The following is a 24,934-nucleotide window of genomic DNA, read 5'->3' on the forward strand; positions in this document are numbered from 1 at the left end:
TCTCCCTTCCTTCTGGGTATGAAATGAGTCAAAGTAAGAGTCCTTTCTTACTAAGCTTTATCTGTATCTTAGGATGTTGGCAGACTTGTAAAGGGAATGACTTGAAGGAAAGATAGAATTGGGCTCTTTCCTTCAAAGAGTGACCATTTTACCATCTTTGCGCAATATCCATGATTCACCTGTTTTTTTAGTGACACCAGTGCTTTGGACACCTACCAATACCTACAAATCTATGGCCTATCAGATAGATACTAGTAAACTCTTTTCCGACAAGACAAAGTTTAATCCCATTTTTTCACTCAACAAAACTTTTTAAAATCACCCACTACATGACAGGCTATAATCTAGGCACAGAGATACAGACGTGGTCAAGACGGATAAAATCCAGGATGTTACAGTGCTTACATTTCAGATGAAAAAGTCCATGAATACATAAAAGAGTAATTTTAACTAAATTAAGTATTTGAAATAAATTGAACTCGTATATGACTAAGATGGAGTGCTCTGCCTAGGCTAATCAGGGTGTGACACTTGAACTGAGAAGTCTGACATAATTAAGAGACAGAAAAAATAGTATCACAGAAGCACAATGTGCAGTGGAGAAAATATTGAACAGAGGACCAGAGAAACTGTCCTGATCCAGATCAGGAGTTCAAAAATTACTGAAACTCAAACACTAGAGTCATGGGGGGAAATCTATTTAAGCAGTTATCATCAGAAATGCATTTTCACTACATACCTTGTGCCCAAAACAGAAAGGTTCCTACTTGAACCTCTTCATTTTACTAGAGGTCTTCCCCTGTAGAGCTATACCACATAGTGGAACCCTGACTTTTCATCATTTGTTACTCCAAGTACCCCTTTAAAATTCCACCTTCCTTTCTGGACTCCAGTGACCTGACTCTAGATAGACTGACTGGATATGCCATAGGGAAGGTGACGGATTCTCAACAGTGAAAAGGCTGCCCTCAATACCTTGTTTATGAGTAAGAGTGCAGCTCGGATGTGTAATCATGGGACCCTTGCTGATTACTTGAAAATGCCCAGCATGAAGCTTATAACTTTCACTAAGAAATCTGCATAACCTGCTCAATTATTCCATCCAAGGGAGGGATTGACTGGACATGTATACAAACACTGCACCTCTACCAGCTTCCTGCTTTCCAGTAGGCTCAATCAAATGTATCTCAATTAAAGTAAGTAGATAAATATAAGAATACATATGAAAACAAACTGTAAATAATAATAATAAGCCAAGCTAATAAATAAAAACAAACATGTAGCTTAACTGGCATCCAATCGCTAGTTTGCTTCATCACCTTAGCTCTGCCTCAAACCCTACGTGCTCTTTCTAATTGCTCAAAATATGAATTTATCCCATGAATATGCACATCCACGAAGATACACATATATACACGGCTCAGGGAAGTAGGAATGCCAGTTCAAACCTGTCCTCACTTTGGCAGGAGATAGCCCTTATGTTATTATTTTTTAAATATCCCTGAAGATTCATTAACATCCCAATCACTATGGAATCTGAGGCACTCATCTGCCTCCTTCACCTCTGGTGAGAGGCAAAGGGAGAGAGGAAGATTTTATATATATATATATATATATATATATATATATATATATATATAATTGCATTTTAGGTTTTGGGGTACATGTGAAGAACATGCAACATTGTGGTATAGGTACGTACATGGCAATGTGGTTTGCTGCCTTCCTCCCCATTGCCTATATTTGGCATTTCTCCCCATGTTATCCCTCCCCAACTCCCCACCCCCCGCTGTCCCTCCTCCAGTTCCCCCCCCACAGACCCCAGTGTGTGATGCTCCCCTCCCTGTGTCCATGTGTTCTCATTGTTCAACACCCACCTATGAGTGAGAACATGCGGTGTTTGATTTTCTGTTCTTGTGTCAGTTTGCTGACAATGATGGTTTCCAGATTCATCCATGTCCCTACAAAGGACACGAACTCATCGTTTTTTATGGCTGCATAGTATTCCATGATGTATATGTGCCACGTTTTCCCTGTCCAGTCTATCATCGATGGGCATTTGGATTGGTTCCAGGTCTTTGCTAATGTAAGCAGTGCTGCAATGAACATTTGTGTGCATGTGTCCTTATAACAGAATGATTTATAATCCTTTGGATATATACCCAGTAATGGGATTGCTGGGTCAAATGGAATTTCCATTTCTAGGTCCTTGAGGAATTGCCACACTGTCTTCCACAATGGTTGAACTAATTTGCACTCCCGCCAACAGTGTAAAAGTGTTCCTATTTCTCCACATGAGAGGAAGAGTTTTAATAAGAGCACCATCAAATGATGCCGAGATCTCAGAGAAGGAATGGAGTAAGACATCACTTGATCTGACAACAAATTTATTTCAGTCAGCATTTATTGAGAAATATTACATTCAGACAGAATCAGCGATACAATTTGTGGGGTCAGTGAAAAATGAAAATGCAGTATCTCTTGTTTGAAAATGATTAAAGATTCCAAGATGACAACAGCAGAGCATTAAATCTAGCATAGTTTCCTTCAGAGCATACGATTCCATGTGTCTGCATAGGTCACATGCTTATGAAGCTGGCCCTGAATTCAGATAAGGTTTTTGGTCATGAATACAGACACAAATGCCTAAATCCTACTTTCAAGCAACTGAGATTTAAAAAAAAAAAAAAAACCAAATAACTATTATTCCGAGTAGGAAGAGATGAATGTGCCTGTGAAGATCAGTTCAATTTGGGGAGTATGGAAGAGCTCTCAATTGGATGATCCTGGGAGTCCATAAAAAAGAAGCGTCTAGATTATACTTTGAAAAATCAACAATGATGGATATGTAGCCAAAGCAGGAAAAAAAATATCACTGGAAGACAGGGAAAAAAATATTTTTAAAGGGATCAATATCTTTGCTAGTACAAGCTGTTTAAAAGTGTGCTTCCCTTACGGGACATGCACTACGTGTAAGAAGATGCAGGCAAGGATTTTACGTATAAGGTAAAACAAACATCACCAGAGTTGATTTATGCGAGTCTTCCACTTCTCCAAGAGTCTGTTTCTGATCCACAATACTTGTGCCAAGCAGAACTGATGTCTTGAATTCTTGGTGTCCTGGGTGTTGTCTCCCATGGGAAAGACAGGGCTGGGTGTCTGGGGAATGTTCTTATTTGAACTGTGGAAAAAGAGGACGATATTAATCTCAAAGAAGGGAAAAAAAGGGGAAAGGCAGAAAGAAAAAAGATGGAGGAAAAAATAATGAGTTGATTAGAGGCTGAAGAAACAAAGAACAAGAAAAGTCTCACCTCTGTTTTTTAAACCATGAGTCAAGTACAACCAGTATGACCAGGGTAACTATCACAGTCAAATAGATCAGGATGAGAAAGATGGAATATCCACCTAATTAGGGATAGAATGAGAACATCAACCCCAAAATACTCTCTTCCCCCAAGCTGAGATTGCTCATTTCACAAGGGTGGGACCTTCCTAGAGTTTTCATCTGTGTTTTCCAGAGCCCTCATTTCAATTCCTCCTGATCCTTTGTCTGTGATCTCCTCCCAACCCTCTCCCAACAAATCACTAGTTCCTCCCCCTTTTTTTGTTAGTATCTTTAATTCCCAACTTTTATTTTCTTGAAATTTAACTACTGTCATACTCTATCCTTTATTTTGATTCTCCCAGTTTTACCCTTCTTGTGCCTAGCATTCCTACCCATTTCCACAGCCCCTCACTCAAAAGCCCCAGGGCTCTCTTTCATTATTTCCCAGCAGAGCCTCAGCTTTTTCTCACCCCAGTGGATGATTAGATCATGGCCCTCTAGACTGCTGTGCTTCACCCGACAGGATAGGCCAGCGGCCTCCCCAGTCGCCACCTCCAGGGTTGCTTGGAGATACCATGTCTCATCAGCATTGGGCAGGACGTCCCCTCGCTGAGTGCCCCGCTGCTCCTGCTCACCCCGCATCCACATCACCCACACGGGCTTTGGGTAGAATCCTGAGACATGGCACACCAGCAGCAGACGACCAGGCCTGGCACTGGGGCCACGGGACAGCCAGGCCTCTGGCTTCACTAGGCAGAAGAAGACAGGAAAAATGGAATTTTGAAGGGTACCCCGGGCCAGAGCTCAGGGACTCAGGTGCCTTAATAATAATACTAAGAATGACTTAATAATCACTTCTTTCTCTGGTCTAAGAAATAGTCCTAAACCCACACATCTCACCTCCCAGCCTGTCACTATGTCTTTCAAAATGATGATGAGTGGCAAATTCAAATACGAGAGTTATAGTACTAGGAACAAGAGGGGAGAGAGAGTTAGGCTCACCTTTTCGTTTCAGTTCTGACTCCCCTCCTTCCATGAGCCCCGCCAGAAATCGAGGACAGGTGTGACCCAGAAGGCTTTGCAGTATTTCTTTAAAATCTAGGTAGCGATTGAGCTCTTTACAGACGTTCTGGGCCCGGATCCCTGCTCCTGGAGATGGCTCCCAGGAAATTCCTTGGAGACTCAGGAAATCTAATCCTTGATATGCCACGTTTAAGAAGATTTGTGGGGCATTCATTCTACAGCCAGCTGATATCTGGATCTCGAAGGGGTCTGAGAGTGGACAGAGACGAGAGATCAATATGGAAAGAACCACAAGGAAGGAAAACAATTTAAAGAGTAAAGAGATTCAAGGGAAGAAAATTTTGTTGGGAAATCATATGGAGACTAGAGCTTAATGGGAAAGGGGAAGAAAATTTGTGGGAAGAAAATTTGAAGATAATGAAGATACTTTGAAATAATTAATGGGAAAGTGATAGATGGGAAGGCTATCAGGAAGATAGAAGACTGGTCATAAAGAATTCACGTGAAAGTTGGTTAGGCCAGTCCATGTGAACACTCAGGCCAAGGAGAAAGAAGGGCAGAAACTGGGTTGAGAAAGGCTGAGTTGGAGGGCAGGAATGAAGGGCAGAAGATCCAGAGGAGACAATCATTCCAAAGAGCCAGAACAGGAAGGTATATTCGGGGGTATGTTGAGATATGCACATGCAGGCCCTTTTGTGTATATGGTGGAGTGTGGGTTGTGGTGAAGGGTGAAGCAGAGGAGGGCGAGGGAGCCAGAGAGTGACGAGTAAGGTTAGTAAGGTTAAATGATGGTCAGAGTCTATATACTATCTTCTGCTTTGGAAAATAGTTGATGTTCTCAAGCAAATTATCAGCTTAGAGCAATAAACTTACATTCAAACTGAAAATGACCAGCATAAGCTTGCACTACCCGGGTAAAACCGTGGAAGTACAACTGGAGCAGTGACTGTAAGTTTTTCAGCTCCTGCTGGCTGAAGTTTCCATGGGACCAGGGCTTCAGATAGCGGATGGTGCCCAAGGCAGTGTCCCAGCCATGAGTCTGCAGGTCGCCCAGCCATCCTGAGCCCTCACTGTGTGCCCAGCTGTGGTTGGCAAAGGAGGAAGTTTGGAGCATGCGGAAGGCCAGGGGTTCCTCTGCTGCTAGACGATAGGATTGTAGAGCCTGGGGAACTGAGAGAGAGAGAGATGACAAGTGGAGATAATGTAAAGGGACAGGAGAAGTGATGCCAAAGGAAGAAAAGGGACCCAGAGAAGAGAGATAGTTATGCAGGTTGCACATACTCCGATACGCTTTTCCCCTGGGGCCAGCTACCTTTCTCCAAAATCGGAGACAAAAACTGAGACTGTGGGTGAGAATTCTCTGCTGGGAACTAGCCTGAAAGGCATACTCCGAGAACATCCTAGAGGAGTACTGCTCCCTCCCCCGGTTCTCCCCAGAGCTTCCTCTCAGCCTCCGGTGCCCTACCATAAGTAACTTTCCACCTGTACTCTTCTTACCTGCTGTATTTTCCCCAGGACAGCAGAGTCCTTCGAAGAGGAGGAGTAGGAGCAGCATTGAAGCTCTGGTAAAGGAATGATGACTTGGCAGGACACCTGCCCTCAGAACTCAGATATCAGTACCCCTCTCCACATGCACTTGCACTGTCATCTGACTTCTCTTGCTGCACAGACAGACAAATCTCCCTGCTGACTTCGCTGTCAGAGAAACCCCCTGCCTCCCTTTGCCACAGCCTCCCACGGGGTTTTTCATTTCCCCTGTTTCTCCCACTATCTGGCTCCAGATTTTCTCACTGCCCTTGTCTACATCCTCCCAGCCTACCTAATTGCACTAACCGCTGGAAAACAGATCCTGGCTTAAAACAAAGTCTGTGGTCTGGCTAGAAAATTTGGTAGCTTTTGGCCTTGGAGAAATCAAATCCATACTTGGGCTGTTGATTATCTAATCTGTGAGAAGTGATGGTAGTCACTCCATGGTGCCTAGTGGCCCATCCACCAGTTTCCCATTTCTACCTCTCTGTGATCCTCTCCTCCACCTGTGTCTCTTCACTCTTCTCTTGATCATGATCAGAAGACAGTCGGCATCCTGGATGTAGCTGCATAATCCACAGGCAACTCTCCATAATCCAACTCTCCATGCTGCCGAAAAAGCAGAAGCAATGGCAATGCAGATTATCAGATAATCTAAAGAAAGCTCCCTCTTGTTCAGTTTCCCCAGTCAAAAACTTTCATAGTTAAAGTGGCTCATGACTGAGCTTGACCTGGAAGTGGTGAGCTAGAGGGCAGGTAGATTTCACCCATGTTTTATGAGCAAGTCTGGAGGAAATACATAGGGGCTTTGGATCCCCATCCGTACCCAAATGAAGAGAGCATGTTGGAAGTCAGTGGGCCAGCTTCGCCCTAGGTATGAAGAAAGAGTGAGGGCAGGTATGAGGCTTCCCATCACCGTTCATGGCCTGAGAGCACTGGCATCCCCTGCTTGCGTCTGGTTAGAGAGCACTTTTGGGGGACACAGGGAAGTAGCTCTAGAGGACTGGAGTGTTCACTGGAGAATTATTACTGTATTGAGCCTTTATTTTGTTTCTTTTTCATTGGCATTTGTTGTGACACCCTGTAGGCAGTTGAAATAACACCCCTTTGCTTGGTTTTTACACATTTATTCAACCGACATTTATTCAGAGCCCACCTACTACCAAAAACAATTGCCAGACACTAAGATATCAGAGACAGAAGTCTTTGGGAAAAAAATAAAACAAAATTCAACCCCAAATCTCTACTTTTTTTATAGATTGAATTTACAGAACAGTGGTCAGAATTATTGAAAAAGGTCCAAACCTAGTTTCATCTTAGTATCGCTTCTAAATTCTAAGGTTAAAGAAAGATAAAAAGTTTCCTTGTTTCCTGAGTTGAATGTCTACCTTTATTTTCAATAGTATTTCTTTTCTACAAATGCATTCAAAGCTGTAAGTTGCTATGTAAATTTATTTATAAATCTCTATGTAAATCCAAAATTGGTTGCATAATAAACTTGTGAAGAGTAAACAAAGATAAATATTTAAGAGAATACATACTAACCTGCAAAAAACGTAATACATAGTAAAAAGATTGGAATGACCTTTGCCAAATATCAATGCTACAAGTAACTGTATTCATAAGAATTTTTAAATCAGGCCAGGCGCGGTGGCTCGCACCTGTAATCCCAGCACTTTGGGAGGCTGAGGCAGGCAGATCTGAGACCAGCCTGGCCAACATGCCAAAACCCTGTCTCTACTAAAAACACAAAAATTAGCCAGGTGCTGTGGTGTGTGCCTGTAACTCCAGCTACTCGGGAGGCTGGGGCAGGAGAATTGCTTGAGCCTGGGAGGTGGAAGTTGCAGTGAGCTGAAATTGTGCCACCGCACTCCAGCCTGGACAAGAAAGTGAGACTCTATTTCAAAACAAAAAAAAAAAAAGAAGAAGAATTTTTAAATCATTTGCAAAATAAAATAAAGCAAAGCATGATTAGAGAACAAAGAAATTTTGTTATTCCACAAAAAAAATTGCACTATTGTGTAAGTAAAGATAACCACACCCTAGTTTTTAATTTTGAGATGACGAAATTCCCAGATAACTGCAAAATACTGGGCAAAGTAGAAATAAAGAATGTGTAATAGCAACCCAATAATCATTAACAAAATATTTAATGGCATTCCTTCTAAATTAAAATTATCTAGAAGATAAATTCCGAAGAAAAATATATATATTCATTCTAATTTTTGGAACATTATGTGGCACAATGATTTCCTTCTTGATTTACAAAATTCCATCAGTGCCTAACCACATTTTTTTCTAAAAATACTTACTGTTTGTGGCCAGGTCTCTTTTAAAAAGAAATTCCCCCTCCTATGTTTTCCCAGGGGTGCCTCACAGTAACATTCACAGATCCCCTTTTTCCAAAACTAGAAAATTCTCTCAAAACATATTACAAGATGTGACCTTGGACAAGTTAATCTCTCTATGTAAGAAATTTATGGGAGATAAATCACTAAAATTGAGTTAAAATAAAATTTTTGAGTACATTTGTACAAATGTAATAAAATGTTCCATCTGCTAATTATTTTTCAAAGAATTTGGATAATATTTTTATTCTTTTGGCTTATTTTTATGAAAGACAGAATTTCTACATACTTATTTTCTTGTTTGTGCATACTTAAATTTCTTTAACATTTATTTAAATATATTTTTTAGCTTTATTGAGGTAGAACCAGCAAATACAAATTAAGTATAAAAATAAATGTATTTATTGTCACTGAGCTGTACATTTTAAAATGGTAAAGATGATAAATTATATATTTATAGTCTGCCTTAATTTTTAAAAAATAGAGTATACTTAAGGTCCATAACATGATGTTGTGATATATGTATATACTGTGAAGTAATCACCACAATCACGTTATTAACGTATCCATCACTTCACATAGTTTCATTTTTCTCTCATTTTTTATAGTGAGAACATCTAAGATCCTCTCAGTTAGCAATTAAAATACTGTACAATAGACCACCACCAAAATGGCCAAATAGGAACAGCTCCGGAGCACAGCTCCCAGCAAGAGAGACGCAGAAGAGGAGTGATCTCTGCATTTCCAACCAAGGTACCAAGTTCATTTCAAAGGGACCGGTTGGACAGTGGGTGAAACCCAGGGAGGGAGAACTGAGGCAGAGTGGGGCGCTGACTTTGAAAAAGGAAGGCAAAATTTTTAAAGAAAAAAGAAATGAAGAGGATTACATATTTGTTTTGAAATAATTATCCTTGCCTACAAATATCAGTAACAAGGCTCACACCAGTCAGAGGTTAAACAGACAGTTGCTGGCAGAGAAGATGTCTTTGAACCATTTTGTGTGTGTGTGTGCGTGTGTGTGTGTGTGTGTGTGTGGCTGTGATGGCCTTTTCAAGGCTGTGTTTTTTGTGGAGTCTTGTGGTAGTTGTTCTAATTAGGTATACAAGCGTGAGAACCCTCTCAGTATAGTCTTCCCTAGCTCTGCCAGTTTTTTTTTTTTTTTAATTGTTGTTTGTTTAAACTTAGTGACTCCATTTTGATTCTGGCAACTTTTGCAAGAAGATGACTATAAATTTAAACTTAGTTAAGAAAATTGCCAGACAAAATCAAAATTTTGGAATTCTTCAAATGCCATATTTGAGAGAAAAATTTACCTTATGCACTATCTTTTCCCTGAAAAGTGCAGCAATTGAGATCGTTTGAAAGGCCTAGAAATTAACAAGGTTTCCAAGTTATATTCTTTCCCACATATCATATCCAGTATTTCATATTTCCTTTCTGTTTCAAAAGTACAGACATGGACATGGCAGTGTCCACAGTGTCCACATGGCAGTGTCACATATTTCCACACTACGCTGTGACAATGCTCATTCAGTTCCGTGGCATGGTTTCTATTTCTACTGTGCATTGGTACCCTTGTTCCTTGGCCTAGGAAACCTGTCTTCTAGGGAAAGATTATCTGTAGTCCCAATATTTGTTTCAAATTAAAAAATCAACACGTGCACACTTCTAAATTGAAGTTTTAATCGATGCTTCTGACTCATGTACTCCTATGGGCCTAAAGACCATTTATACTACTGATAAGCTCCTCAAGACATAGGCTTTTCTCAGATATTGATTGCATAATCTCGCTTATATGTGAAATCTTAAAAGAGGTGAGTACACAGAAACAGAGAATAAAACAGTGATTTCCAGGGGCAGGAAGCAGGTGGTGGTGGGCAGACATGAGGAGATGTAGGTCAAAGAATACAAAGTAGCAGGTAAGTATTCCCCTCTGAATTGCTGAGGATTCATTCCAAGACCCCTAGTGGATGCCCAGATTGCTGAATCTGAGTATTGTCAACTGGAACCCCTTTCTGTTCATGTCCTCCACCCACAAATTTGATGGATTTTTAAAATGTTAACTAAGTACTTATCACACACTCTGGTAAAAACTTTTGCTATTTGAGGTGTGACAGTAAAATTAGTGCAAATTCCCTTTTTCCTCATCACAATTTTATGGAAAGAAGATTCCTTTTTAATGTAGATCATAGCAACCTCAGCATATTTTTTTTTTCATTTTTAGGTCAAGAACTTTCACCTTTTCATTTAAAAGAAGCACTTTATGGCTTCTCTTTGGCATATTTGAATTATAAGCATCAATATTTCTGTGTTTTGGGGCTGTAATTAAGTAAAATAAAGGTTACTTTAACGCAAGCACTGCAAGAGCAGGACAGTTGGATAACTGAGCCAGCTATTAAGTGGCTAATGGTTGGGAAGCGTATACAGTGTAGACATGTTGGATTAAGGGGTGATCTGCATCCTTGTCAGGATGAAGTAGGCTGACATGAAATTTCCTCATACTACTTAGAATGGTGCACAATTAAAAATTTATGGATAGTTGATTTCTGGAATTGTCCATTTAATATTTTCAGACTGCCATTGACCATGGGTAATTAAAACTGTGGAAAACAAAACCACAAATAAGGAGATGCCTACAGTATGTTATACATAAAAAAAAATTGACCTTGCAACCAGTATCCATGTTAAATTAACTTAATAAGTTTAATGTTTTATCTATAGATCCTTTTGGATTTTCTAATGATAGCTCTAAATACGAAAGTTTCATTAGTTTTGTTTCAATTATTACACCTTTTATATTTCTTATCAGTAAAATGATAAATAGAATTATTGAAAACTTTCTTGTCTTTTTTACTTCTATCAGATAATTTTTTGTCTTTATTTATTTATTTATTATACTTTAAGTTCTGGGGTACATGTGCAGATCATGCAGGTTTGTTATATAGGTATACGCATGTCGTGGTGGTGATTTGCTGCATCCATTGCCCTGTCATCTGCATTAGGTATTTCTCCTAATGCTATCCCTCCCCAATCCCCCCACCCCCCTGCTATCTCTTCCCTAGATCCTCCAACCCCCATAGGCCCCAGTGTGTGATGTTCCCCTCCATGTGTCCATGTGTTTTCATTGTTCAACACCCACTTATGAGTGAGAACATGTGGTGTTTGGTTTTCCGTTCTTGTGTCAGTTTGCTGAGAATGATGATTTCCAGCTTCATCCATGTCCCTGCAAAAGACATGAACTCATCCTTTTTTATGGCTGCATGGTATTCCATGGTGTGTATGTGCCATATTTTCTTTAATCCAGTCTATCATTGATGGGTATTTGGGTTGGTTCCAAGTCTTTGCCATTGTGAACAGTGCCACAATAAACATAACGTGTGCATGTGTCTTTATAATAGAAAAATTTATAATCCTTTGGGTATATACCCAGTAATGGTATTTCTGGGTCAAATGGAATTTCTATTTCTAGATCCTCGAGGAATTGCCACACTGTCTTCCACAATGGTTGAACTAATTTACACTCCCACCAACAGTGTAAAAGTGTTCCTATTTCTCCACATCCTCTCTAGCATCTGTTGTCTCCAGATTTTTTAATGATCTCCATCCATTCTTAATGGCATTAGATGGTATCTCAATGTGGTTTTGATTTGCATTTCTCTAATGACCAGTGATGATGAGCATTTCTTCATACGTTTGTTGGCTATATAAATGTCTTCTTTTGAAAAGTGTCTGTTCATATCCTTCATCCACTTTTTAATGGGGTTGTTTGTTTTTTTTCTTGTAAATTTGTTTGAGTTCCTTGTAGATTCTGAATATTAGCCCTTTGTCAGCTGGATAGCTTGCAAAAAATTTTTCCCATTCTGTTGGTTGCTGGTTCACTGTAATGATTGTTCCTTTGCTGTGCAGAAGCTTTTAAGATCCCTTTTAGCTATTTTGGCTTTTGTTGCCATTGCTTTTGATGTTTTAGTCATGAAGTCCTTGCCTATGCCTATGTCCTAATGGTATTGCTTGGGTTTTCTTCTAGAGTTTCTATGGTATTAGGTCTTATGTTTAAATCTTTAATCCATCTGGAGTTAATTTTTGTCTAAAGTGTAAAGAAGGGGTCCAGTTTCAGCTTTCTGCACATGTTACCTACTAACTCTTTTGGATTATTTTTTTAAATGAGGAACACTTCAGATGTAGTTTGTATCAATTCAATTCTGGAAGTCTTGCAAGAATTCACTCATTTTAATGGAAAATAGCTCAGGTTGTCTACCAGCTTTTTCTGAATTCTGTATTGGGCGTTCTACCCAAAATAAAAAGCTTATAAGACAAAAATAATAATGTTCATGTCAGTGACAGCCAATGTTGAGTCTCTGCTGTTGTCTGGCTGTTATCCAAAAAGTGGATTCAATTCTGTTACGTACTGGAGTCCGGAAATATTGTAAGAGAGACATAGATTGAAATTTGGAGAGCTACCCTGTATTTACCAATTAGGCAGTGATAATCTTGGATGAAGGCTAGTCTTATTAATGTTGTGAACCATTTGTTCCCAGGAATAGAGAACACTACATTACTTACTCTGCATTTTCTTATCCACATGATAGAATTAGTGACAAACCTCTACATTTGGAATTGTTTGCCACTACATTTCTGCATGATATTATAGATCTATGCAAATATGTGACTTTTTCCTAATTGGAGAAAATTCAAAAATTCTTCTTAAAATTTTTCATGGGCATACAAGAAGATAGGAAGTGACATCTTAAAACAAACATCTCTGAACGTTTTGTATAAAAAAAATAGCGACCTCTTTATTATTAATACCTCATGTGGTGATATGAAGGTCCAAATGTAGACAGCCGTTATGAGATATTATAAAAGAAGAAAAAAGGTCTACCACTAAACCAAAAAGTTGTCTTTGGCTTAGGCTGGAGGTGCACATAGCATAGCTCCTAGAGTTCTGTTTATCTCATGAATATTTTTTACTCAAAACCCCATAGGTCAAAGCTCCTGAAGAGAAGGTCATATACTAGTAGCAATTGTCATATTTTTTCCCAGAAAAAAATAATATAATTTTGTTTGAATTATAAACTGCAGTCTTTATGTTATTTGATTCTGGCATTTGGGTTGTAGTTCTATAGTACAGGCAATGTTTTAAATGTTTTGCCCTTATGTAAGTGAATATTCTCTCCTCTCTCTCTCTCTCTCTCTCTCTCACACACACACACACACACACACACACACACACACACACACACAGTCAGCTTAGAATGTGAGGTCAGGAACACCAGACAATGAGGACACTATAAGAAAGACATTGAGAACATTGGGAAAGGCAGTAACAGATTGCCAGGGAAGATAAGACAGCTGGGAAGCGGAAAGACTAAGTGGATAATCCGAAAGCATCCCTAGGTTAAAGCAGACTAAAAGCTTAGCAGTTGTTTAATATCGCCGTCTTATTCTACAGATGTGGGAATAAAGGCTAAGGAAGGTGATCGGGCACTGCCATATTCCTGAAGCCTTGGTCTAAAGGTAACTTCAGCGATAAGGAGGTCGCTGAGATAGAGGAGATATTCCGAGTGTACTCCTTTGGATTTGCTCGAGAAGTACAAGACTTTGCTGGTGATTTCCAGATGAAATGTGAGTCCAGTCCACTGAACTGGGAAGGTGAAATGAAAATTCAGAGTCATATGGGGGCTTTTCTAAAGAGCTTTGAAGGAAGCTGAGGACAGGGAGAGCAGCTGGAAATCAGGGAGGTCAGAGAGAGTCTAAAAGTCAGGGCTTGAGAGAAATAAAAGGAGGGGTAAGAGGCTCAGAGCTGTGGGAGGCACATTTTTCTCTGAAAAGCAATTTGGATGAGGAAGAGATTTGTCAGTTGGAAGAGAGAAGAAGTCACTACAGGGCACTGAGGAAAAGGTTTGCTGAAATTAGAGATCAAATACCAGCTCTGCCAGTAAGAAGTTGCATCTCCCAGTGAAATGCTGCTGCTGCCATTTCAACTGTTAGCTGTTCTCCTTCCCGGTGGTGACAGTGAACATGGTAAGATAACTCTGGCAGCTCCCAGCACTGCTGCAGGGGTCTGGATTTTTAAAAAAAAAAAAAAAAAAAAAAAGCATACAGCACTTTCCTAGGTGCAATTGGACACTAAGGGTCTGGGTCTTTCTGTCTCCAGCCCTCTTCAACCATTCTCGTGGTTGAGACTGTAGCCTGAAGCCCTGAGGCAGTCAAATGTGTCAGACTTTATGTGTTCTTTAGATTCCAAGTTCTTGTTTTCTGAATCATTTTCATTTCCATTCTTCCTAATTGACTCCTGCTTCTCCATTTATCTTTACCATCTGCTTTTCCACTCTTCACAGCGTTCCAGGGGCCAACCACCTTTCACGTCATCCAGACCTCGTCCTTTACCAACAGTACCTGGGCACAAACTCAAGGCTCAGGCTGGTTGGATGATTTGCAGATTCATGGCTGGGATAGTGACTCAGGCACTGCCATATTCCTGAAGCCTTGGTCTAAAGGTAACTTTAGTGATACGGAGGTTGCTGAGATAGTGGAGATATTCCGAGTCTACCTCTTTGGATTCGCTCGAGAAGTACAGGACTTTGCCGGTGATTTCCAGATGAAATGTGAGTCCAGTCCACTGAACTGAGAAGATTCTCAAGCGCTCTCTTTTCTCTCTTTTTTGCAAGGTGTTGCTCTCTCTGATCCTTCTCCCTTCCTTTCTATTTTACCCAACTCCATGCATACACTTTTCTAGAATAGTCTCTCACTCCAGCTTCACACCTTCACACCTCGTATTTTAGATTCTTGCTACCTCTGCACTCTTCTCTTACTCTCGGAATAAGGCTCCCACTTTATAACCAGCTGCTGGTTTGTCTTGTGTGGACTTCTCCTCAAGGGCCCTTACTTCTCCTATCCTGTGCCTCAGTCATCTAATGTGTGGCTTTCTCCCCTAATCCATCTCTTCAATAATCTCCTCCATGCATCCTCCTCTTGCTGGGAACCTCAGGCTCACTCTGGAATGCCACACTCCTGACTGCGCCACACTCCTGACTGCACCACACTCTGCCTCTCCTCTCCCCTCTTGCTCACTGTACACCTTTATCACATACCTTTGTTTTCATAGCATGCATATTTTCCCCAATGCTCTTGTTTCTGAAAATGTCTAAATGTTATAATTAGTTTTTAGCTCGTTATCAGTTTACACCCAAGAACTTTATCCCCACCAAAATCTAAAATCCTAGGTTCTTTTCTCATGCCTTTCTTTCTTATTTATGTTTAATAACTTGCTCTCTGTTTTCCTTCTGCATAGACCCCTTTGAGATCCAGGGCATAGCAGGCTGTGGACTACATTCTGGAGGAGCCATAGTAAGCTTCCTAAGGGGAGCTTTAGGAGGACGGGATTTCCTGAGTGTCAAGAATGGTTCATGTGTGCCTTCCCCAGAAGGTGGCAGCAGGGCACAGAAGATCTGCGCACTAATCATGCAATATCAAGGTATCATGGAAATTGTGAGACTTCTCCTCTATAAAACCTGCCCCCGATACCTCTTGGGCGTCCTCAATGCAGGAAAAGCAGATCTGCAAAGAAAAGGTGAGTTCTGCTCTTATTTCACTTCCCACCACCTCCTCTAAGATCAAGAGTAGGAAGATATCAGGAGCTTAATTAACAAGTTATTTGGTTCCCAAAGGAGTCAGTGGGGTCGCTGTTCAAGTTTGTAGGTTTCTAAGTCCATAACCTTAGAACTCGAGTTATAACATGACACACTTTCTTTGCCCCTTCCTGCCTTAGTGAAGCCTGAGGCCTGGCTGTCCAGTGGCCCCAGTCCTGGCCCTGGCCGTCTGCTGCTGGTGTGCCATGTCTCAGGATTCTACCCAAAGCCCGTGTGGGTGATGTGGATGCGGGGTGAGCAGGAGCAGCCGGGCACTCAGCAAGGGGACGTCCTGCCCAATGCTAACTGGACATGGTATCTCCGAGCAACCCTGGATGTACCAGCTGGGGAAGCAGCTGGCCTGTCTTGTCGAGTAAAGCACAGCAGTTTAGAGGGCCAGGACATCATCCTCTACTGGAGTAAGAAAGAGTGGGGACCCAAGCCGGAAATGCCAGGAAGTGATCCTTAGGCATAGAGGGAGGCACTGGGGAAGGATAGAGCTTGAGAGGTGAAAGAGGGAGAGAAAGAGGTTGATTGATTTCCAGGACCCCAATCCCAACAGAAGTAAAAATAGATAATCCAAGTTATCAAAAAGGTAGGAATTAAGGACCTGTAAACTGGGTAGAGAAGATCAAAGGATGGATCTATGGTGTCCAGGAATATGAGAGAGAAGTTGGAGATGACCATACATTGGAAGGAGGTGGGCAAAGGAGGGCCAAGCGATCTGTGTATAGGATGTGAAGTGGTATCCTTTTGTTGTCTCTCAATTGCCAGGAAACCCCACCTCCATTGGCTCGATCATCGGGGCAATAATGGTGCCTTCCTTGATCGTTTTGCTATGCCTTGCATTATGGTATATAAGGCGCCGGTGAGTTGTGGGTGTGGTTTTTTTTTTCCTAATATTTCTTCTCTGTCCACCCTTCCATTCTTTTTTACCATTTTATCTATTTAAATAGTTTATCCTCAATATTTTTACCATGCCCTCTCCCCAAACTCCCATCTCTTTTATGTGAACATTTTTTTTTAATTCTGTTAAAATACACATAACATAAGGTTTACCATCTTTACCATTTTTAAGTGTACAGTTCAGTGGTGTTAAGTGTATTCACATTGTTGTGCAAGCAATCTTCAAAACTCTTCCGTCTTGCAAGACTGAAACTGTATTCTCATTATACAGCAAGTTCCCATTTCCCCCTCTTCTCTAGGCCCTGGTTAAGACTCTTCTACTTTCTGTCTCTATGAATGCAACTACTCTAGGTACCTTATATAAGTGGAATCTCAAAGCATTTGTCTTTTCGTGAATGTCATATTTCATTTAGTTTAATGTCCTCGAGGTTTATCCATGTTGTAGCATGTGACAGGGTTTCCTTCCTTTTTTAAAACTGAGTAATATTCCACCATATGCATATAACATATTTTGTTCATCCGTTCATCTGTCTATGGACACGTGGGTTGCTTTCACTTTTAACTATCATGAATAATATTGCTATGAACGTGGATGTACAAATATCTCTTATGTAGAGCTCTTTTGTTCTTCTGTTTTTAACAGGTCATATCAGAATATCCCATGAGCCCTCATCATGTCTCCTCTCCCATTTGGAATAAGTACCAAGAAGCCCAAGATACGAGCCCGAGTCAATCTTATCACATTTCATCAAATGATTATCAAATTTGATGAAATCAGAGTTTTCCTATATTTTTAAATAAATTATAATTTAAAACATCAGCAGAAAAAAGTACTTAAGACTGTAAATTTATTGTGAGACTGTATTAACAGTATGATCCACACAGATTTTACATACATTAAAATGTTGGAAAGAGTGTGTCTCAAAATAAATGAAATATAATATGTATGACTTAGCAGTGACTTAACCTTGTCTTCCTATTTTAAAACTTCTTTTTTTGCTTCTGGTTAAATATCATTTGTCAAAGTAAACCAAATATAATTATGCCAGGATCACTGTATTTGTAGAGATGTAGAGCTTTTTTGATGTAATTTCTTCTCTGTCTCTGCCTGGATGACTTTCTAGCCCTCAAGGCTCAGCTGAGATGTTTCTTCCTCCAGCGAGCCCTTTCTAGTGCTATAATAAAAGGAACCATGCAGAGACCCACTTGCTCTGTACCCATAGCATTGGAGTTATTTTTGTTTTACCTCTCCTTCTATCTGTAAGTTCCTTGAGGACAGTGTTTCCTATTTGTGGATCTCTGGCAAGATCTCTTAGCTGCAAATTCATTTTCTCAGTAAAAGTAATCTGAGTTGCTGTAACTGCCAAGTTAAGTGTTTTCTTTCAGAGTCATCTAACTTCTTCCTTTTTCTCTCTTTAGTTGACATAGTAGTTCCTCCTCCTCTTGCTGAAATAGTTTACACTGAGCCAAAAAATGTTATGCTTTCTTTGTTTCTGCTCCAAACTCCTTTGAAGAAAACCACCTTTGGCTTACTACTCTTACTCTTTTTCTTCCCAAATTAATAGCCCTCAACAGTGGTTTTTTGGGACCTTAAGATTTTCCTCTAAAGGTCCTTACCTTGGTAAACCTTAAATCACTCATGATTATAACTTCTGAATGAACGACTTTCAGAAAAAGATCTTCAGCCTCGAATTATGAGGGCTTCCCAACTGTTTCTGTGAGAGTGTGTGCATGTGTTTGTGTTTGTGCTATTTTGGCCAATATATTAAAATACAGTCATTCCCCCTTATTCACAGGGGACACATTTCAAGACTCCCAGTGGTGCCTAAAACCTGCAGATAGGGCTAAACCTAATTGTCATCAGTTGGAACACATTTCTGTTTGTGTTTTCTACCCTCAAGTTTAATGTCTTAATTATCTCAACTAAGCACTTACATGCATGCACTCTGTCGTAGCTTTTGCAGTGTGAGGTGTGCAACAGCAAAATTAGAAACATTTCTTTTTCCTTCTTCACAATTTCACGGATAGAAAATTCATCCTTACTGAAAATTTTAGCAACCTCAGCATACAATTTTTTTTTCTTTGCTTATAAAGTAGGGGACTTTCACCTTTTCACTTGAAGGAAGCACTTTACGGCTTCTCTTTGGCATATCAAAATTGCCAGCATCCACCACTCCTGTACTTTGGAGCCATTAATAAGTAAAATAAGAGTTACTTGAACTGTGCTTGTAGTAATTCTACAAGCACTATGACCCTGCAGCAGTTAATCTGATAACCAAACCAGCTACCAAGTGGCTTAAGACCATGAGGCAAAGAATGACTCCTTTTCAGCTTTTTAATTAACAATTTTGTATATAAAAAGATAAAGAAAGCAGTATAAAAACAACCCTTTGCTCATTAGACAGTTTTGAAATAATTATCAACTCGTGATTAAAATAAATTTCAGATATTCTATCATTTCTTCCTTAAGTATTTCAACTTGTCTTTCTGTAATATATAGACTTTTTTAACATGCGCCAAAATGACATTATGAAATCTCAAAATTAAAGGTTTCTTAATATCATTGAATATCTAGTTTGTCAGCATTCAAATTTTTTCCAACTGTCTCATAATTGCTTTTAAACATTTTATTCATTAAATTGCAATAAAAATAAGATTCATGCATTAAAATTAGTTGGTATGTTCCATAAATCTGTAATCTGTAGGTTTCTTCTCTCATTTTTATCCTAGAAATAGCTTCATTCTTCTTGTAAAATCATCCAGTTTGGATTTTGCTGATTACATAGCTATAATGCCATTTAACATGACCCTTTGTCCTCTTTATTTACTCTATATCAGTTGACATGTGATGTGATCAGATTCAGGTTTTATTATACTATGTATATATCACAAGAGGTGTATAATGTTTGGTGGTCTTCATTCATTACTAGATTAATAGGTCTCAACTTTTAAACATTTTACACATGTGAAAGTTATTGAGAATGGCATAACAGTGTGAATGTACTTAAGAACACAGAATTGTACATTTAAAAAATTGCAAAAATGGTAAATCTTATGTATTTGAATTTCACCACAATAAAAAAAATAATTGAGATTACCAGAAAAAATTTTGTTTACATGGAGATTGTGTGTGTGTGTGTATAGATATACATACATATATATATATGTGTATATATATATGTGTGTGTATACATATATATATATAGTTTGTCCAGATTGCTAGATATATCCTAGAAGTAAAAACTAATAATTAAAATATTTATAAACGTCTCTACAATTAAACATGGATTACATATCAACAAAAGTTACATCTTTATTCTTAATTTTTTTCCAATTCTGTAGTCAGAAGTGTGGCTTTATAGCTGCAATTATTTATTTATTTATTTTGTATTTTGGCAATTCTCTTTCATTTCTGGCTTAATAAGAAAACACCTACATTTTCATTTCTGCTTTGGCATCCAACCTGATGCAATATTATATTCCACATAGTCTCTAGAGAACAACTTACAATCATGAGAGCAATACAACTAAAAATTTAAATAGCCTGTTTAAGAATTGTTGTTAAGAATTATTGTGAACTATGGTTCCTCTGAAAATGAGTCAGGGACCTCAAGGTGCCCTGGGTCACATCTTATAGCCTAGGGGTTAAAGAAAAAAAGTATTAAACATTCTTCAATTATTTGTTAGAATATTCCTAAAGAGACATTATCCTCAGTAACTATCTTATTACCTTGAGGAAATCAAAGAACAAATAATTTATTCTTTCTCTTTATTTGCCAGTTCTCAAGAGAATGAATGCTTTATATGGCATTCTCCCCAAGTGACCAATACTTTTTTGCATAATTACATACCCATGAATTTCAGCGTATTTGAAATGCTTGGATCTATCACAGTAATTGTTTTATTGAAGCTCAAATTGTCCTGTCTGTGACAGTGAGATCCTTTTCAAGTCAACTCTTCCTGAACTTCATCAGTACACCTCTGTCATTAAAGACTCTTATTACTTTCTGATGTGGCAAAATTGCTCAAGGCTCTTGCTGAAACTTCTTGCCCTACACTGGAAATTAGCAAGGATCTCTGGTCCTTTTTAGTGGATATGGAAATTACTAGGTTATTCCTGATTTCTAGGCCTTCTAAGGGGGCAAACCTAAAAAAATAAAATAGGCTGTAGGAATTTTTTAAGGATAAATATCATCAGGAGTTCACATTTATACTTCCACTTCAAATTCAGAACTACATGTTTTACTCAGCAGTCTCACTTCTACTTCACTTTTCTCCTACACAGAAAATCTTGGTTTCCAATGAGTCATTGTAATTATATATTCACCTGATTCCACAATATACATGTTACAGTCAGAATAGAAATACAAACACTATGTCAGAAAGATGGTGGAACAGGAGGTAACCCACTCATATCCCCCAACTCCGATAGTCGTTTACTTATCCACAGACAAAATTCTCTCTTTGGAAGACTCAGGAATCAGGGTGGACCCTGTGAAAACTCAGTGGAACCTAAGCCCTATGTAGGCAGTTTTGAGATTGCGGACCAGTACCTAGATAACAGACCTGCCAATGATACAAACGTGGAAACATTCCCATTAACCAAAGGCTTGCCTACAGCCCCATTTGGCCTTGAGTCTTGAACCAAAAACATCTACCAATGTGTCTAGGAGGAATCACTCACACTAGTGCCTTGGCAGAAAAACTCGTCTGCCTGTGAAATATTGGCAGTGAATCTGAAACTTGCTCTGTAATTTGGCTCCAGACCCACTCAGCTGTGATCTTAGTTTATTACTGCTCACACAACCCAGAGAAAGACTTACCCTTATCTCACAGCCAGGCAATTACCCATTTTTTCTGAACCTCCTTGATGGGACCACCAACCTTCGTCCCAAAGCAGATCAGACACAGTCTCAGCTCCAGCTCCTCTCACCGCAGTTGAGAAATTCTCTTGCACATACATGGAACTATTGGAGATTATGTAACCACCTGAGCTACTAGGGAGGGCTGCCAGCATCCATCCCACAGTGGATCCTGAGGATGCATGGTCTTAGCTCCAGCCCTTCCCATTGTACTCAGGGAATTCCTCTGCCCATGTAGCAAACTGCTGGGAAGTACACACATCTGGACCACTGAGGTGAGATTGTCAGCCACCCTTCCACAGCAGATCCTGATGGGACAGTCTCAGAACCATCACCTCTGAATTCAACTGGGGAATTGTCCTAAATGTACAATGATCTACCAGAAAATGTGCACCCATCTGAGCCAATTAGAGGCATCTGGACTTAGGTCCCTGGCCAGCTTCCTCACACAGATTGGGTACTTTTCTTGGGTCTTCCCCAGTCCTTCAACATAAGGACTTCATGCCAATCTGACAGCCCTCATGAGACTCACAGTGAACCTGGGCTTAGAGTTCCCTCTAGTGCTGAAATGACCGCAGAAGTCATGGACTCTGACAGGTTTGCTTAAATTCTGGACAGGCCCAGTAAAGAAAAACAGGCACAAACAAAGCCAGACTGTGAAGACTGAAAGAAATGCCTCTCTTCAAAGCAAACACATCAATGTACCTCCACAAGCATCAAGAACAACTAGGGAATTATGAACTCACCAAACAGACAAAACAAGATACCAGTGACAAACGTTAAAGTGAAGAGAAGTATTATCTCTCAAGGAATTCAAAATAGCTTGTTAAGGAAACTTAGTGAATTTCAGTAAAACACAGAGGCTGCTGTTCTGCAGCCTTTGCTGGTGATATAGGCAGACAGGGTCTGGAGTAGACCCTGTCTACTCCAGGAGAACAGCAGCAGAGTCTTCTGACTGTTAGAAGCAAAATGAATAGAAGAAAAACAATTCAGAAATTTATCAGAGAAGTTTAACAGAGACAAAAGTAATGAAAAATCAAATAGAAATCTTAGGGCTAAAAAATACAATGAATGAAATAAGAAATGCAATACAGAGAATTAACAGCAGAATTAACCAAGCAGAAGAAAAAAAAATTAGTGAAATCAAAGAGAGACTATTTGAAATACAGCCAAAGAAGGAAAAAGAATAAAAAAATAAAAAGAAACAAGTGAGGGATCTGGGCAAGATGGCCAAATAGGAACAGCTTCAGTCTCCAGCTCCCAGCGAGATCAACTCAAAAGATGGGTGATTTCTGCATTTCCAACGGAGGTACCTCGTTCATCTCATGGACACTGAGTGTAGCCCACAGAGAGTGAGTTGAAGTAGGGTGGGGTATCCCCTCATCTGGGAAGCACAAGGGGTCAGGGACGTCCCTCCCCTAACCATGAGGGACTGTGACAAGAGGAATGATGGACTGTGACCCAGATACTACACTTTTCCCACGGTCTTCACCACCCACAGACCAGGAGATTCCCTCCAGTGTCTATGCCACCAGGGTCCTGGGTTCCAAGTACAAAACTTGGTGGCCTTTTGGGCAGACACCAAGCTAGCTACAGGAGTTTTTTTTCAAACCCCAGAAGTGCTTGGAACGCTGGCAAGACAGGACCATTTAGTCCCCTGAAAAGCGGGCTGAACCCAAGAAGCCAAGTGATCTAGCTCAGTGGATCCTACCCCCATGGAGCCCAGAAAGCTAAGATCCACTGGCTTGAAATTCATGATGCCAGCACAGCAGTCTGAAGGCAACCTGGGATGCTTCAGCGTGGTGGGAGGAAGGGTGTCCATCATTACTGAGGATTCAGTAGGCAGCTTCCCCACCCCCAGTGTAAATAATGCTGCTGGGAAGTTCAAACTGGGCAGAGCCCACCACAGCTCACCAAAATCACTATAGCCAGACTGCCTCTCTAGATTCCTCTTCTCTGGTCAAGGCATCTCTAAAAGAAAAGCAGCAGCCCCAGTCAGGGACTTACAAATCAAACTCCCATCTCAAAACACCTGGGGGAACAAAGCACCTGGGGAAAGGGGCGGCTGTGGGCACAGCTTCAGTAGATTTAAGTGTTCCTGCCAGTCAGCGCTGAAGAGAGCAGTGGATCTCCCAGCACTGCTCACAAGCTCTGCTAAAAGACAGACTGCCTCCTCAGGTGAGTTTCTGACCCCCATGCCTCCTGACTGGGAGACACCTCCCAACAGGGGTCGACAGACATCTCATACAGGAGAGCTCCAGCTGGCATCTGGCAGGTGCCCCTCTGGGATGAAGCTTCCAGAAGAAGGAAGAGGCAGCAATCTTTGCAGTTCTGCAGCCTCTGCTGGTGATACAGGCAAACAGGGTCTGGAGTGGACCTCCAGCAAACTCCAAAAGAACTGTAGCAGAGGGGTCTGACTGTTAGAAGGAAAACTAACAAACAGAAAGAAATAGCAACCCCTGCTCTTTTTACTTTTCTGTATGCTTGACAGATTTTTTTGCCATCTCTTTACTTTTGGACTATGGGTGTCCTTGCACGTGAGATGGGTCTCTTGAAGACAACATACAGTTGGGTCTTGTTTCTTTTTCTCCTTTTTTTTTTTTTTGACAGAGTCTCACTTTGTCACTTAGGCTGAAGTGCAGTGCAGTGTCATGATCACAACTTACTGCAGCCTGCACCTCCCCAGGCTCAGGTGATCCTCCTACCTCAGCCTCCTCAGTAGCTGGGACTACAGGCATGTACCACCACTCTTGGCTAATTTTCTTATATTCTTTGTAGAGATAGGGTTTTGCCATGTTGCCTACATTCATCTCAAACTCATAGGATCAAGCAATCTGCCTGCCTCAGCTTCAAAGTGTTAGGATTACAGGCATGAGCCAGGGTCTCATTTCTTTATCCAACTCGCCATTCTGTGCCTTGTAAGTGGGGTGTTTTGCTCATTTATCTTCAAGGTAAATATTCGTAAGTGTAAAGTTGATTTTGTCATCATTGTTAGCTGATTGTTATGGAGACTTGATTGTGTAGTTCCTTTATAGCATCACTGGTCTGTTAAGTGCATTTATGTGGTGGTTGGTAAGGGTCTTTTATTTTCATGTTTAGCACCCGCTTAATGACTTCTTGTAAGGCAGGTCTGCTGGGAATAAATTTCCTTAGCATTTCCTTGGCTGAAAAGGATTTTATTTCTTTTTCACATATAAATCTTATTTTGGCTGGATATGAAATTTTTGGTGAGAATTTCTTTTCTTTAAGAATGCTGAGGCCGGGTACGGTAGCTCACGCCTTGGTAATCCCAGCACTTTGGGAGGCCGAGGCGGG

General features: G+C 40.3%; 2 protein-coding genes across 5 annotated transcripts; one reads left to right on the plus strand and one right to left on the minus strand.

The window, feature by feature from the left end:
• Window positions 1-2,370: 2,370 nt before the first annotated feature.
• On the minus strand, window positions 2,371-6,450 carry CD1E (CD1e molecule). 3 transcript variants are annotated; one of them, XM_037729645.1, is made up of 6 exons: window positions 5,846-6,450; window positions 5,222-5,518; window positions 4,328-4,597; window positions 3,796-4,074; window positions 3,312-3,405; window positions 2,371-3,181 (listed from the first exon to the last, which is right to left on the minus strand). In XM_037729645.1, the coding sequence occupies exons 1-6, from the start codon at window positions 5,901-5,903 to the stop codon at window positions 3,019-3,021; spliced, it is 1,161 nt and encodes a 386-aa protein (XP_037585573.1). In that variant the 5' UTR covers window positions 5,904-6,450; the 3' UTR covers window positions 2,371-3,018. The 3 variants fall into 3 exon arrangements, with proteins under 3 accessions (XP_037585573.1, XP_017359201.1, XP_037585574.1); XM_037729646.1 differs by lacking the exon at window positions 2,371-3,181 and having other exon boundaries at window positions 3,333-3,405; window positions 3,900-4,074; XM_017503712.2 differs by lacking the exons at window positions 4,328-4,597; window positions 5,222-5,518 and having other exon boundaries at window positions 5,846-6,006.
• Window positions 6,451-13,593: 7,143 nt separating this feature from the next.
• On the plus strand, window positions 13,594-17,707 carry CD1B (CD1b molecule). Of its 2 annotated transcripts, XM_017503705.1 has the most exons (7): window positions 13,594-13,696; window positions 13,873-14,244; window positions 14,562-14,828; window positions 15,515-15,793; window positions 15,992-16,270; window positions 16,626-16,719; window positions 17,401-17,700. In XM_017503705.1, exons 2-7 carry the CDS (start codon window positions 14,184-14,186, stop codon window positions 17,420-17,422), a joined length of 1,002 nt encoding a protein of 333 aa, XP_017359194.1. In that variant the 5' UTR covers window positions 13,594-13,696; window positions 13,873-14,183; the 3' UTR covers window positions 17,423-17,700. The 2 variants fall into 2 exon arrangements, with proteins under 2 accessions (XP_017359194.1, XP_017359195.1); XM_017503706.2 differs by lacking the exon at window positions 13,594-13,696 and having other exon boundaries at window positions 14,078-14,244; window positions 17,401-17,707.
• Window positions 17,708-24,934: the final 7,227 nt, after the last annotated feature.

The sequence above is a fragment of the Cebus imitator genome, unplaced genomic scaffold (genome assembly GCF_001604975.1).
Source record: "Cebus imitator isolate Cc_AM_T3 unplaced genomic scaffold, Cebus_imitator-1.0 Scaffold313, whole genome shotgun sequence".
Classification (NCBI taxonomy): Eukaryota; Metazoa; Chordata; class Mammalia; order Primates; family Cebidae; genus Cebus; species Cebus imitator.